Here is a 13,784-nt window from a genome sequence, read left to right as displayed (position 1 = left end):
CTACTGGTGGCATTCATCTTATCACCTTTTCTGTACTCTAGGTACAAAATGTAAGGCAAATGACCTGGCAAGCCAGAACAACAGGTGAGGCCTCATCTCTTTGAAAAAAGTTAGGAGTAAATTAAAGTCAAGATACCGTATATACCTAATGACAAATGTATCCACAAATAGAAGTCTTTAATGGGCCTTTTTAAAAGACACATAGGTCACAAGTGTGTCTCTGTGACGTACATTCAACGTCGTCATTGCATCAAAAGCCTTAATTCACATGCAGTAATCTAACAGATGGAGAGGGGAGGCTCAAAGATAAATGGGGCTGCCTGTGACTGTTTTACTGCAGTTGAACTCTTCTTGGCTGCATTGGATGTTACCCTGACAACCTTATGTCACTCTGTCACTGAGTTACAATATGCCTCTGTCTCAGCTTTGCTCATCTGTTCAACTGATTACGTCTGTACAAAGTCTTAGAGGCCCTTCTGTTTGATTGCAAAGAAATATGTCCTGCAAATTGTAACCCTAACCTTCATTCTGTAAATTATGTCTCTGAAAACGTCACTGAAGATGGGATGTTGACCTTAAACAAAAATCTATGCTAATTCTTTTTAAGTCTACTGCAGGCTTAAATTAATGTGAGAAAATCAGCTTCACAGTATGGTGTGTGTGTGTGTGTGTGTGTGTGTGTGTGTGTGTGTGTGTGTGTGTGTGTGTGTGTGTGTGTGTGTGTGTGTGTGTGTGTGTGTGTGTGTGTGTGTGTTCTTAATAGCCTGTCATATCCAGTGTTTGTGTACCTGGTAGGGAAAGAGGCCCAGACATTTTTATTGGAATACCTATCAGTGGGCAGCTGGCTCGTTAAAAGATTTGGTTTCTTGAGACATGTAACGAAAACACATTTCACAGAGATGCAATTTGTATTTGTTACCCTTCAAATGACAATGATGAATCATCTCCTGCTATTCTTCTGTTTGGGAGACATAACTACACAAATAATGTAACTATCACATCTATTTATAATTCAGGATATAGCATTCACATTTTGGACAAAACAAATGCAGAGGGAATCTGTAAAGACACATCTACAGAAAAAGAACTGGCCAAGCCTATCGAGCCCTCCGTGCAAAGGGAGAACGAATATTCTTGAAGTTGGGAGAACACATAGAAACCACAGTTATGCAGCCAAATGGGCTGTGGTCTCCCTCCCTCCTCCCAGCTGCAGAGACACCCCTTCATCTGGAAGCCGTTGAGTTGTTGTCCAGATGTTGCCGAGTCGACCTCCTCTATGGCTTGCTAACTGAGAATAGCAGAGAACAGAGAGAGGGGGCCTGTGTTCAAGAACACAAACATGGCCTCATGGCAGCATTCAACAACATAGAGAATGGCTGGATCTTGTAAAAACAATTTTAAGACTACATTCTGAAACTGTTGTTTCCTCTTGAAGGCAACAAGGACGTGTAGACTGTTGTTGTTTTTACACAATCGTGAGGCATTAGATGTCAGTTGCCTAAACGCCAGGTGTCTGACTTGGTCTACATCCAGGGAGAGCAGGTTGCACAGCTGTGGTACACATTCACCCACACGTAGCCTACAACACACACACACACACGCACACACGCACAAAGGGAGATAAAGAGACAGGCGGTGAAAGTGCGAGAGGGGAAAACTTAATGAAAGATGGCAAACAACTTCTTCAGTGGGGTTGACTTGAGGTTCTAGCTGGACGGCCCTGGCAGAGAGATGCCCCTGCTGGGTCTTTTGTGCATGCAAGTGGTCCAAACAAAGGCTTATTGAGGGATCTCTGGGAAGCTCAAGCTGTTGGAATGGAATGCCCCTGTTCTTGTGTGGCTTTTTCAGCGCTGGGGCTGTGGAACTGGGGTGGTGGGGGGTTAGGGGCTCCATGACAGGCCGACATGGAGCCCATGTCCTTCCTCTTCTCACATGACAGACTCAGTAAACCTATTAGCTGAACACAGACAGGCAATGAGCTGGGCATTGTTGCTGATGACATGAGGTAGAGATGAATCAAACTAATTGCTGTGTCACTGTTTAATCTATGTCATCGGCCTAGAAGTTATGCCTTTTTCCCAATTAACCCCTGAATGGATTAATTGATCCTATCACATCACAGATTACGTTTTTTATATACCGGTAGGCCTATCCTAAGTGAGTGAGTCAAAATAAATGTTTCCCTCGTGCAAGGCTCTTAAAGTAGAAGTTGAGGGTTGTTTCCCATCCAATAGAAATAATCGAAACAGTGTGGGAGTTTCTTTGGTCTATAAATTTGATGGAGAAGGCGGAGTTTTCTCCACGGTGTCTGAGCCTGTTATGTAACGGTCCCTTCTCTTCTCTTCTTTTTGGCCAACTGTTGAGCTCCATGGACCGTTGGTGCACTGCGCTTCTTCATGAGATGAGAGATTGAGAGTCCGTCTCTGCTCAAAACTTACTTTGAGTCATGGTGGGGGGTGTCATTCGGCTGTGAAGGCGCAACAATATGGATTTTTTTCAAGTCTTACTGAAAAGTCACCGTCCAATAATGAGAGGCTATCCTATGATCCCAGAGGAGTTACATGACAGCAGGACGTCTGGATACTATAGCCTACAGTAGGCGGAGGGGGCTGCTGCTATGCTTTCAATTTGCTCTGTGGGAATTTTGTTATTGAAATGAACCTTTACGAAAGCTGATTGATTGATTGATTTAATACTGTATTTAGCAGTTTGCAACAAAAAAAACGCAGAAAAGTACAGTTCAGTACAGCTGGCCTCAAGTTAAGTCAGAGTGAATGCCAGTCCCCCACTGTGTGGAAAGCAGTTAATTCAGTTAATTTTCAACCTTGGCAGCACTTGTGTTGTGGTTGTGGGGGGGTTGAGGGAATCTGGAAATGGGAGCGTGCCCTTGCATCCCCCATGACGTTGTGTAGCCTATGCTGTAGACTCAGTTCTGTAGGCTGATCATTATTATGTAGGCTAGACCATTGATTCCCAAACACTGGGTCGGGACCCATTTGTGGGTCACGTAACCATTTTTATGGGTTGCGAGTAAATATCCCTTTTTTCATTTCCTTTTTTTTAATTATTATTGCAAAAGATTTTTTTTATCCAAAATGTTCAAATTTCATTCATATATATTTTAAGAAGTATAGTGAAAATAGCAGATCTACAAGCTCACAGCGCGTTGCGAGGCGTTGTGAGCTTGTAGATTGGCTATTTTCACTAGTTTGGGTCACTGCAGGGAGACTGCAGGGAGAATTTCTCTTTTGGGTCTCGAACCACTGGGCTAGACAGTCATGGGCAGCGGGACGAGCAGAGGGAAGAAGGTCGCACCTGCATCATGTGTCAGTGAAATCATAAATGTCCCCAAAAGAGATGACACTTATTCTCCCAAATTGGAGAGCCATTCTTTCAGGTCATTGAAAATACCCAACATGGGTACAAAAGTGACCAACGCGATGGACTGTCACAGTGAGGGACACGACTCTGACTGTTCTGTGGAGGACGATCATGACATTATTGTGGAATCGGACCGGGTTCTGGCAAGTTACGATCAGGACCATGATGAGGATTTTGCTAAAAGGAAAAACAGCCCCAGGAAATCGTACATTCGATCCAAGACATACGGTTTGTGTAATTTTAGACGGGTCCACCACGTGGATGGTGACTTTCATTCAACCCCCCACTTGTTGCCAACAACAGAATTGTGCGAAGAGCCACGTGGCCCAGACAGTGGTTCTGTGGATGTAAACAAGAAGAGCAACGGTGTGTTCGGCAACTTCAGGAAACACACGCCTCCCTTCCAGAATGTAAGATTATATTTATCTTTACATAGATTAGGCTACATTACAATTGTTCAGTGGTGGAAAAAGTACTATTTTCTTTACTTAAGTAAGTAGTAGTATCATGTAGAAATACTCTGTTACAAGTAAAAGTACAAAAGTGTTGGTATTAAAATGTACTTAAAGTACCAAAAGTAGAAAGTAGCCTACTCATACAACAGAACGTCCCAATTCATAAGTTCAACATGTATGGGCTATACAATTTTGGAATATCTTTGACTTTGACACACTATTTTTTATGTTGTGTAAAATAATTGGTCAATAGACGAGAATCATAATTATTGTGTGAACTGTTCTTCTGACAGGGTTCGTTAACAAAGGGTCCTTGTGTGGACTCTCTTCCTAGATCAGAACAACACTCGTAAGTAGATCTGCTCAATTATTGATTTAGAGCTCAGTGATGCGCACACGTAGAGTTCTGTAGTAAAAGCCGCCCAGGGACGGATCACATTTACCTTGAAAGTAGCCTATTGAAATACCAAACCATTGTTTACAACACATTTACCTTAAAGTAGCCCATTGAAATACCAAACCATTGTTTACAACCTAGATTGTATTTCAGGCGTTGACAAACAAGCCATTTCCATTTTGTGCCTTTAAGTCAAAACCAGATCATTGATTGATTGAATACTTTATTAACAGTTTCCAAAGTGAAGCACAGGGAAGTACAGTTCAATACAGGTCTGTTTAGAGGATTTTAAACCCAAGAAAGCACTATGGCTTGTTTCCATTGGGGTTCTTTGTACTCCATTCATCGAAACATTTAATGACAGACAAAAATACAATACTATCAATTTGGTCTATATATATCCCAACACGCACACATGCGCACACACACACACACACACACACACACACACACACACACACACACACACACACACACACACACACACACACACACACACACACACACACACACACACACACACACACACACACACACACACACACACTTGCTGCAATTGCAAACTGGCCCCTGTCAAAGTCTTAACCTAACCTAAGTGCGTGGGGATCTCATTTGAAACAAGCTGTTGTGCTTTTATGGGCTATCCAGTCCTCCGTGTATTGTTAACTGTACTTCCATGTACTTTTTCCATGTCTTTTCTAAATAAAGTACTTCAATCAATCAATCAATCAATCAATCAATCACCTCTTGTTGATATGCTCCCCAGATCTCTTGACAACTGCCATGGCCCCTCTCTCACCATGCCTGTACTGTTCGATGGATCAGAAGAGGAACTGATGGATACTATTGAGAGAGAGTTTAGTTGACCCCCAACAGAGATAACAAACACTATACCACCCAGTGCAGGGGTGGGCGACCTTTTTGGACATGTGAGCTACTTTGCCTTGCCCTTGGAAAAGGCAAAGTAGTGTTTGTGACTTCATTGATAATGAAGTCACAATAAATTCTGACAATCTATGGAGAAAGGTTTTATGCACATCAAGAATGGAATGGATGTCTGTCTGGGTTTTTAAGTTGTCTAATTGATCTAGAGGCCTGTTCTAATCTATCAGTATCTAGTATCTACCCCTCTGCACACACACCTTGGAACAGAGTGATGTCTCCCTTTTAATGTCAGAACCAAAGAGATTTTATTTTTTGTTGTTGTAAATTTGTAATTGCACCAAGAAGACTCTTCACTTAGATAAAGAGGTGTCAACTGACAGAGGACGCCTTGGTTTTTTACACCTGCAATGGCAAGGTGTCACTGTCACCCCCTGCAACTGTTACTGTTACTCACAAGGTGTGCAGTGCAGTCAGTTATCAAGTAACCAATTAACTGCTTTACTTTCCCTTCTCTGTTAATGGGTAATGGAGATAGTTTTGGCTAAGATTGTTTCTCTTGTAGCTTCAACACTCACCGTTTTATTTACACACATACAATAGCCAGTGATGAATAATTCTTAGTTTTTACACCACTGTATGACAAAATATGAATTAGGCTTAATATTATTGAGATACCATTCCAAGACTATTTCCCACCATACACTTGTGCTGCAACTGTGCAGTTTCCATTTTCTATTAAGCAGCCACTTTGAAAAGGTAGGCCTATATGAGCTGGGACTGTGTACTTAAGGTTCATTTCCTGACCACAGTTCCTGCACTTCTCCACCCTTCCTTTAGAAGGAATGCAAGGCAATAGGGATATTCAAGGGGCTTAGCGAGGCCCCTTCGTTGGCAGCTGCCTTTCTGCTGATGAAGACAAGGTTCAGCTACACATACAATGCAAAGGCCTACTGCCACCTAGTGGTTTAAAGTAAGACCAGCAGCATGAGTGAACGCTCTTTAGAGTATGGTTGTTTCGCTGTAATTATGGTGTAGAAACGGTTCTTGAAGGCATGCATGATAAAGAGGTGGTTGTGTGTGCCAATATAGCATTCGTGTCATTTAGTATTTATAACTGGTCGGTAATTTGTTAAGACATCAGACGCAACCTTTCTGCTGTACCATTTATTCAACACAGTCACAGTACAAGTTTTTCTTCAGCAGGAAATATAGTATTTAGTATAAAATATATGTAAAACTTATAGGCCTATATAGTATAGGCCTATTCAAATGTATAACATTTTTCACAATATGTTTCAAAATTAAAAATGCTTCCAGTAACCTGATTGGGATGATCAAGGTTGATGGGAGTAGCGCTTAAATTATGATGATAATAATAAATAAATAAAAACCTGCATTACAATGCATTGAAAGGAACGTTTTAAGAAGTCTATCAGACTAATGCTGTTTCTTCTTCAAAGGTCTATAGTAAGACATTCTCTGCTGCACTGCTTTCAGCAGCTTAGGTGGCAGGAGAGGGAGATGTTTGTGAAGTGTCTTGTCGATGTTCGCATTCTTTGCAATGTAATCCTCACAGAGCCTGTAAGAAAAAAGTACATCATTTTATATGATTACACCATATTTACAGTAGACGTTGTCACGGACACAATGGTAGCTGAATGAAATACTTTTTTTTCTTTGTAAAACTGCTGCTAGTATGTATTTTTCCTGTATTCTTTTCTGTTGTGAATCATACAATTCTGAATTTTTCTTTTTACCTGAACAGGGGATAAGGTTGCGTCTGGAAAACAAGTGCGTCATTGCAGTGACCCTGAAGAGAAATATAGATGAAACCTTCCTTATTCTATATAGGGTGATTTTCTGTTTTACATTTTCATACAGATAATGAATAACATGGATTTTATCAGATTTTTTACTTCATTTGAATGCCAAGGAAAGACCCAAGGCACTAAATTGAGCAAACTTCCCTCTGAAAACATATATTTGGGAAAGTAATTGTAATTGTTCAGCTTTAATCTATTTTTCTGGAATTTAGGCTTTTTAGACTTAAAGTTCATTGTTTCCTTCAAGCGGTTAGCATTTTACATAATCTTGCAAGTTTAAACTTAACTTAATTAGGACTATGCTGGTGCCAGTGTAATTTAATGGAGACACATTGATTTATTTTGTCATATTTTCAGTTAGACAACCGTTCAAAAGTCTGAGATTAAAACAGTTGTGTATGAATTTGTTTATATACAGTCAATGGTATTCCCCCTCAGAATACCTACAGTGTCAACAAGCAGGATGTAGTCACAACTTCCTCCAAAGACAATCACATCAGAGTCTTTGCCTGGACATGCTGTGTGCCACAACCTAATGTAGGAAAAAAGACAGTATAAAGCATTTTCTCAATATAATATTTGTTCACAGCAGATCACCAAGAGAACAATATTTCCAGAGGAATATAGTTACATTTATGACAGCACTTTAGGTGATACAAACTACCTTGGTTTGTTCTGATACGGATGCTCAATCTCTCTCCATTTCTTTGTTTCAACATCAAGCAACCAGGCATCACCTGGAAGGAAAATATCGTTTTTTTAATTGAATAAAATAAAATGATATCCCATCAAGGACATAGTACATTCTAATAGAATGCATTCATGTCTTACTCATTGGTTTGCAATCAACACTCAGTCCACCAAACAGGAACAAGACACTATCTGAAACTGCTGTGAGTGTATGCCATGATCTGCCCAAGGGAATGGTGGGAAGGGTGGAGATTGGAACTCTGAGGGAACATACAAGATTCATTTTTACACAAACATTTGCACTTAAAGGACCACAATGGAAATAAGCTCTTGAGCATTTTGGACTTTATCCTTTTGACATACTGTATATGTACAAATATATGTCCATGTATATGCATTTTTCAAAATGCTGCCATAAATTTATGTTAATGGTTTTGGGACAATTTAATTTAACTCGACTCCAATTAATAGTAATTCATATTTACCATTTGAGTACTATACCTGCATTCTTCCATCCATATGTACTCAAATGTTTTATGTTTATAATGTAACAGTGAAACAGTGAAACAGTCTGCCTTGAGTCCATATTTATAACATAATGCAATGTGTTTTATCAGTGACCTTTGGAGTGGTGCATATCAGTTAAGATAAGATACTGTACAAATGTATAGGCTCATTTAAAAGTTGATACGGCATTGACGTGGATTGTTTTATGTAAGTAATCTTTTCATTGTAAGAGTACACCAGAGTGATACAGTACAGTGCAGCTGTAAAATAAAATCATTTTGTAACTGAAAATTGTTGTTGTGAAAGCAAGGACCTTATTCTAAAGTAGTATGGCATGTCTACCAAATTCATGCAGTTTTAACATAATTCAGCACTATGTGTTTCAAGTTTCAATTCAATTGTACAATGTGTGGCCCCTCACTCACTTTATCGAAGTCAGTATGGCCCTCTGGAAATAAATGCTGCCCACCCCTGTGTCAGATAATACTAATGTGTGTACTGCCCACTCTAAAGAGTATGTCATTTGATGACGTCTGTAAGTTTATTGCACTAGTAACTCACATTTCTGACCATGTCCATGATTCAAGATCTAGACAGTGAACATCATTTGTCCTGGTTTCCTACATTTAAAAAAAAGAATAGTGTTATGTACTGGTGACTGAATTTTTATGATAAAAATCTTCCACTTTCTATTGATGACTGAATGCAAACATGCAGTAGACTTGAGATGGATGTAGAATTCTCACCATAACTCGGCCTCCACACACATATCCTCTGTGACACAGTGTTGCACTGGCATGGGCTGCCCTAGGGGCAGGGGCACGACCCTGTGCACAAAATATATCCCTTCAACACAAGAGAGACACAAAGCTGCAACCACAGTGCTGTTTTTGATTAGCTTGCTCAGTGTAATCTCTGTAGCAATTTCATAAAAATACCTACTCTGAGTTAGACTGTGCAGTTGCTCGTTAAATGTAGACGTAGACCATGCATACAATATATATATATATATATATATATATATATATATATATATATATATATATATATATATATATATATATACACACACACACACACACACACACACACATACACACACACTTACACAGGTTTGTGGCTCACTCCAACTGGCTTGTGAGGGGTCAAACATATGGACCTCATTGTTCCATCCCCAGAAAACATCTTCAACCTAAAAATCATGTAAAGGTAGCTTTAGGCACCTTCGATGAGAATAGCATCATACCCAGCAGTCACAAACCAGAGTGGCCTTTTCCAGACATTGCGTGGTCTAATGACAGAACTACATGCATTAAGAAAGAAATGAAAGACTAAAATAATAACAATAATACCCAAGAGGCCTCGTCCACAATGAAGCTCCTGGTTCTGCTGTCAATGTCCCTCAGTAGTTTGCGGCCGTACCCTCCAAAGTACATGATCCTGCAAAGTGATTAAGGACATGTTTAACAATTAACCGTGATTGCTGTAGAAGTTAATAGTTCCAGGTAATTGGAATCATTGGTATTTGCATAAAATGAGCACTCAGTTCTGTTTCACAATAGGGTGCCTTTGGTTAGAGAAGTATAGTAGATTTGCCATGTTCGTACCTGCCATTATAAACCCAGCAGGACAGTTTGTCTCGAGGAGAAGGAGGAGAACCGATGTTGGGTGTGACTTTCTTCCAAGCATATTTACCATCCAGGATGTTGACACAATAGATCTAGTTACAATCAAACACTGGTCATCAGTGAACTGACTTGATTTACATTTGAGGCGATTTAGTATTTGATGTTACATTACATTTGATTCATATTGCAACTATACCAGTTTTAATGATGTTCATAATTCAATCCACATACAATCAATCACCTTTAATTTCCTCAAGCTCAAGAACTCAAGCTCACCTGATTGGTCTGTCCATTGTCATCACAACCTCCAAATATGTACATATGTCCATTTAAGTAGCAGCCACAAGTCCCAGACATTGAAGGTGGCACTTCCCCTGTCATGCTGAACATTTCCCTTCACAGACCAAAGGTGGAGGGAGACTCATTAATTCACTCCCTCTGTCTTACAATAAGTTAATCATAAGAAACATGAATGTGACATAATGAAAACATAAAGAAATATACAGATACATAGATATATGCATGTTGTCCTTCATCAGAACATACTGTGTGTACTAACATGTGTATACAGTACTATATACCTGTGTGTGTGTGTGTGTGTGTGTGTGTGTGTGTGTGTGTGTGTGTGTGTGTGTGTGTGTGTGTGTGTGTGTGTGTGTGTGTGTGTGTGTGTGTGTGTGTGTGTGTGTGTGTGTGTGTGTGTGTGTGTGTGTAAATTAATTCATACTCTTACCATATACCTCGATGTAAGTCATATACCCAGATTTCATCACTGGGTAGAAAAACTTCATCGTCTCCAATTGACTGTGGATGAATTACAGCATGTCTGTTGTTATTGACATGCTTATCGTTTGATGTATAAAACATAGGCAAAGGTATTTGGTGATAAGATTTCATCTTACCACGTATCCCCCCCACACATACAACAGATGTCCTTCTACCACCGCCGTGTGGCCGCTTCTCTCCTGGGCAACCAGCTCCGAGCAGTGCCTCTGTTGTGCCGAAGCCGAATCCACATCCAGATCCATGGATGTGCTTGTAGTGCTACAGAACAAATCAGTAAAACTAAACAAATGACTAAACGTAGAGTAGTGTGGACGTGGCATACATACTTGCAGCAGTCATAGCACTATAACTGCTGCAGCATGTGAAGCGAGTTGTCTACCAGTCTGGGATCTGTGCCTCGTCTGAACTGGCCCAGCAGCCAGTCCAGAAGGAGGGGATGGACATTGGATGTCGACAAACAGGTCTGGCTTCCTGTCAACAGACCAGACTACTAGACTCCATCTAGGATACGAATCGAGCAGTGTTGTAAAGTAAGAAACTAAGTACATTTACTCAATAAGTACCATTTGAGGATTTTTTACTTTACTGGAGTGTTTCCAATTTTCAATACTTTTACTTCTACTCCACTACATCTCAGAGGCAGATATTCTGTACTTTTACTCCACTACAGTTATTTGAAAACTTTAGTTACTAGTTACTTTGTAGATTTTGATTATTATTTACAAAACATACAGTAACCACTTCAGCCCTATACATTTCGGCCATTTGAAAATAGCCGATCTACAAGCTCATAATGCATCGCAATGCGACGGCATTGTGAGCTTGTAGATCTGCTATTTTCAAAATATTTTTATACATTTTATACATTTGAAAACTTGTGAAATGGGACATTCTGCATAATGAGTACTTTCTACTTTTGGTACTTTAAGTACATTTTAATGCCAATACTTTTGTACTTCCCGGACAGAGTATTTCTACCCCTGCTCACTTTGCTAGGATTGGATGGCTTAGGGTTGAGGACAGAGTACAGCAACTTGCATTGGGCCTGGTCTTCAAGATACGCCACAACATTGGGATCCCCCTGTATTTGTCAAAATACTTCCAAAACGTAGATGAAGTCCACGATCATAATACCAGAGGCAGCTCCACGGATCATGTTCAACCCAGATTTGGCTCAACAAGGGAATGAACTCGTTCTCCTGCTATTCAACAAAAATGTGGAATGCCCTACCAAAAGGCGTAAAGGAGTGTAAAACCCTTACCCTACTCACTTTCAAAACTGCCCTAAAGAAACACCTTCAGGAGGCTGCAATTCGAAAATGGCCCCTGTCAAAGTTGTAACCCAACCCCCCCCCCCTCCCCGAACTCTTCCTCTTTTTTCTCTTATACATATTTTTTTCATACCAGTAACCTGTAAGCTGATTGTATGACGGTCGTTCTGTATAGTAGTGTGTATATCTGTCTGTCTCTTATATGTCATTAGCTCCATTATACCGCTATACAGTTCCGAGATGAGGTTCTATGTGGATGTCACCCACAATCAGTGGAACGGCCACAAAGGCTCCGCTGTTTACCCTTTTGTCAACATCGTATCCAAAAACTAATGGTAGATTCCACACCGCACGGATGTTTAAGGTTTGGTTCGGGGCATAATATTTTAGGTCCGGAGCGAAACTACCCGTTTAAATCGCTTATTTAGTCAGCCTGTGGCCATGTTTCCCATTCAACCCGGAAACCCCCCCTACGTCCGCTGCCAGTACTGCTCCCGGTTCGGCTACAATGGGAAACATGGCCACAGGCTGACTAAATAAGCGATTTAAACGGGTAGTTTCGCTTCGGACCTAAAATATTATGCCCCGAACCAAACCTTAAACATCCGTGCGGTGTGGAATCTACCATTAGTTTTGGGATACGATGTTGACAAAAGGGTAAACAGCGGAGCCTTTGCGGCCGTTCCACCGATTCTGGGTGACATCCACATAGAACCTCATCTCGGAGCTGTATAGCGGAGTGAGAGGTTCTTAATGGAGCTAATATGTCATTATGATTTGTGTGCGTGGGTATCTCATTTTAAACAAGCTTAGTGCTTTATGAGACTTCCAGTTTAGTAGACCTTGTATTGTGAATTTGTACTTCCATGTACTGTTGTTCTCATGTCTTACTAAAGAAGTACATCAATCAAAGCAGTATTGATACTTTTACTAAATGTGAGTACTTTTTACCTCACTGGATACGAGACACACTCCAGACAGTCCACTGGTTATGGAATGTTTGCCAGCCCAGAAAAAACAAGCCTTCTCGTTGTGGGGCCTTCTTGGAAATACAAGTAGCCTATAATTGACAGTCACTGACAGGTCCACAGGGTACTAAAGTATAATTCGGGTCCTAGTACCCGGACCCTGACACTGACAGTCCATTTGAAGCACTTTGATTGTCCTAGCCTTGGATCAAGATAATGATAGATGTATTTAATCGAGTCTGCCTTTTACTTTCGTATCTGCAAATGTCAAAATTGATAAAATACATCTATGATAGTCTTGATCCAAGGCTATGATTGACCATATTTGTAGTGGGGGTTAATATTCAGTGTTTCTATTGCGAATATATGCAGTAGCAATCTAGCTTAGGCCGTTATATTACAGATAGTTCATTTCTTTATGATATTATGGTATGGTAGACCTTTCCTGGAAAACAAAACATACTCACATGCTAAATCAAGCCCACAGCTGGTCAGCTACTCCATTCTTCACCTTTACAAAAACAACATAACATGCGCATGAGGCGCTGGCAGGTAGAACATGTTTTGACAGCTCTCTGGGGTGTTACACCGAAGTTGGTAACCTATCGAATGTTGTCATGCATGCTTCTCTGTTTTGCAAACTTGAGAGTAACGTTAAACGATTTTTGTGCACGTTGGAGGGTTGTCTTATTTTCGATCAGACGAGTGTAACTTACAATAGACAACTTGTCTATTGTAAGTTACACTCGTCTGATCGAAAATGGTGAATAGGACTCCCAATCGCGGTCTCTTAGTGTCAGTGGTGGAAGCAGTACTCAGATATTTCACTTATAAGTAAAAGTAGCAACGCCACAATATAAAAATACACTGTTACAAGTAAAAGGCCTGTGTTCAAAATGTTACTTGAATAAAAGTACAAAGTATTGGCATCAAAATATACTTGAAGTACCAAAAGTAAAAGTACTCAATGTTTGGAAAAGAGCAGATCTACAA

The 13,784-nt window shown here is 40.3% G+C and overlaps 2 protein-coding genes across 2 annotated transcripts; one reads left to right on the top strand and one right to left on the bottom strand.

The window, feature by feature from the left end:
* The first annotated feature begins 2,416 nt into the window (after positions 1-2,416).
* On the top strand, positions 2,417-6,118 carry LOC308074328 (uncharacterized protein). The gene is made up of 3 exons (XM_080413738.1): positions 2,417-3,791; positions 4,130-4,185; positions 5,000-6,118. Exons 1-3 carry the CDS (start codon positions 3,279-3,281, stop codon positions 5,097-5,099), a joined length of 669 nt encoding a protein of 222 aa, XP_080269864.1. The 5' UTR covers positions 2,417-3,278; the 3' UTR covers positions 5,100-6,118.
* A 172-nt stretch (positions 6,119-6,290) lies between these two features.
* On the bottom strand, positions 6,291-13,372 carry LOC308074327 (kelch domain-containing protein 1). Its single transcript, XM_080413737.1, has 14 exons — positions 13,259-13,372; positions 10,669-10,810; positions 10,500-10,570; positions 10,043-10,160; positions 9,746-9,858; positions 9,491-9,578; positions 9,247-9,330; positions 8,885-8,965; positions 8,700-8,758; positions 7,773-7,891; positions 7,606-7,678; positions 7,389-7,473; positions 6,876-6,928; positions 6,291-6,697 (listed from the first exon to the last, which is right to left on the bottom strand). Exons 2-14 carry the CDS (start codon positions 10,792-10,794, stop codon positions 6,556-6,558), a joined length of 1,212 nt encoding a protein of 403 aa, XP_080269863.1. The 5' UTR covers positions 10,795-10,810; positions 13,259-13,372; the 3' UTR covers positions 6,291-6,555.
* Between the last annotated feature and the right edge of the window lie 412 nt (positions 13,373-13,784).

This window comes from Gymnoscopelus braueri (assembly GCF_963280865.1).
Source record: "Gymnoscopelus braueri genome assembly, chromosome: 19".
Lineage (NCBI taxonomy): Eukaryota > Metazoa > Chordata > Actinopteri > Myctophiformes > Myctophidae > Gymnoscopelus > Gymnoscopelus braueri.
This window is presented reverse-complemented; position numbering and strand designations above follow the sequence as displayed.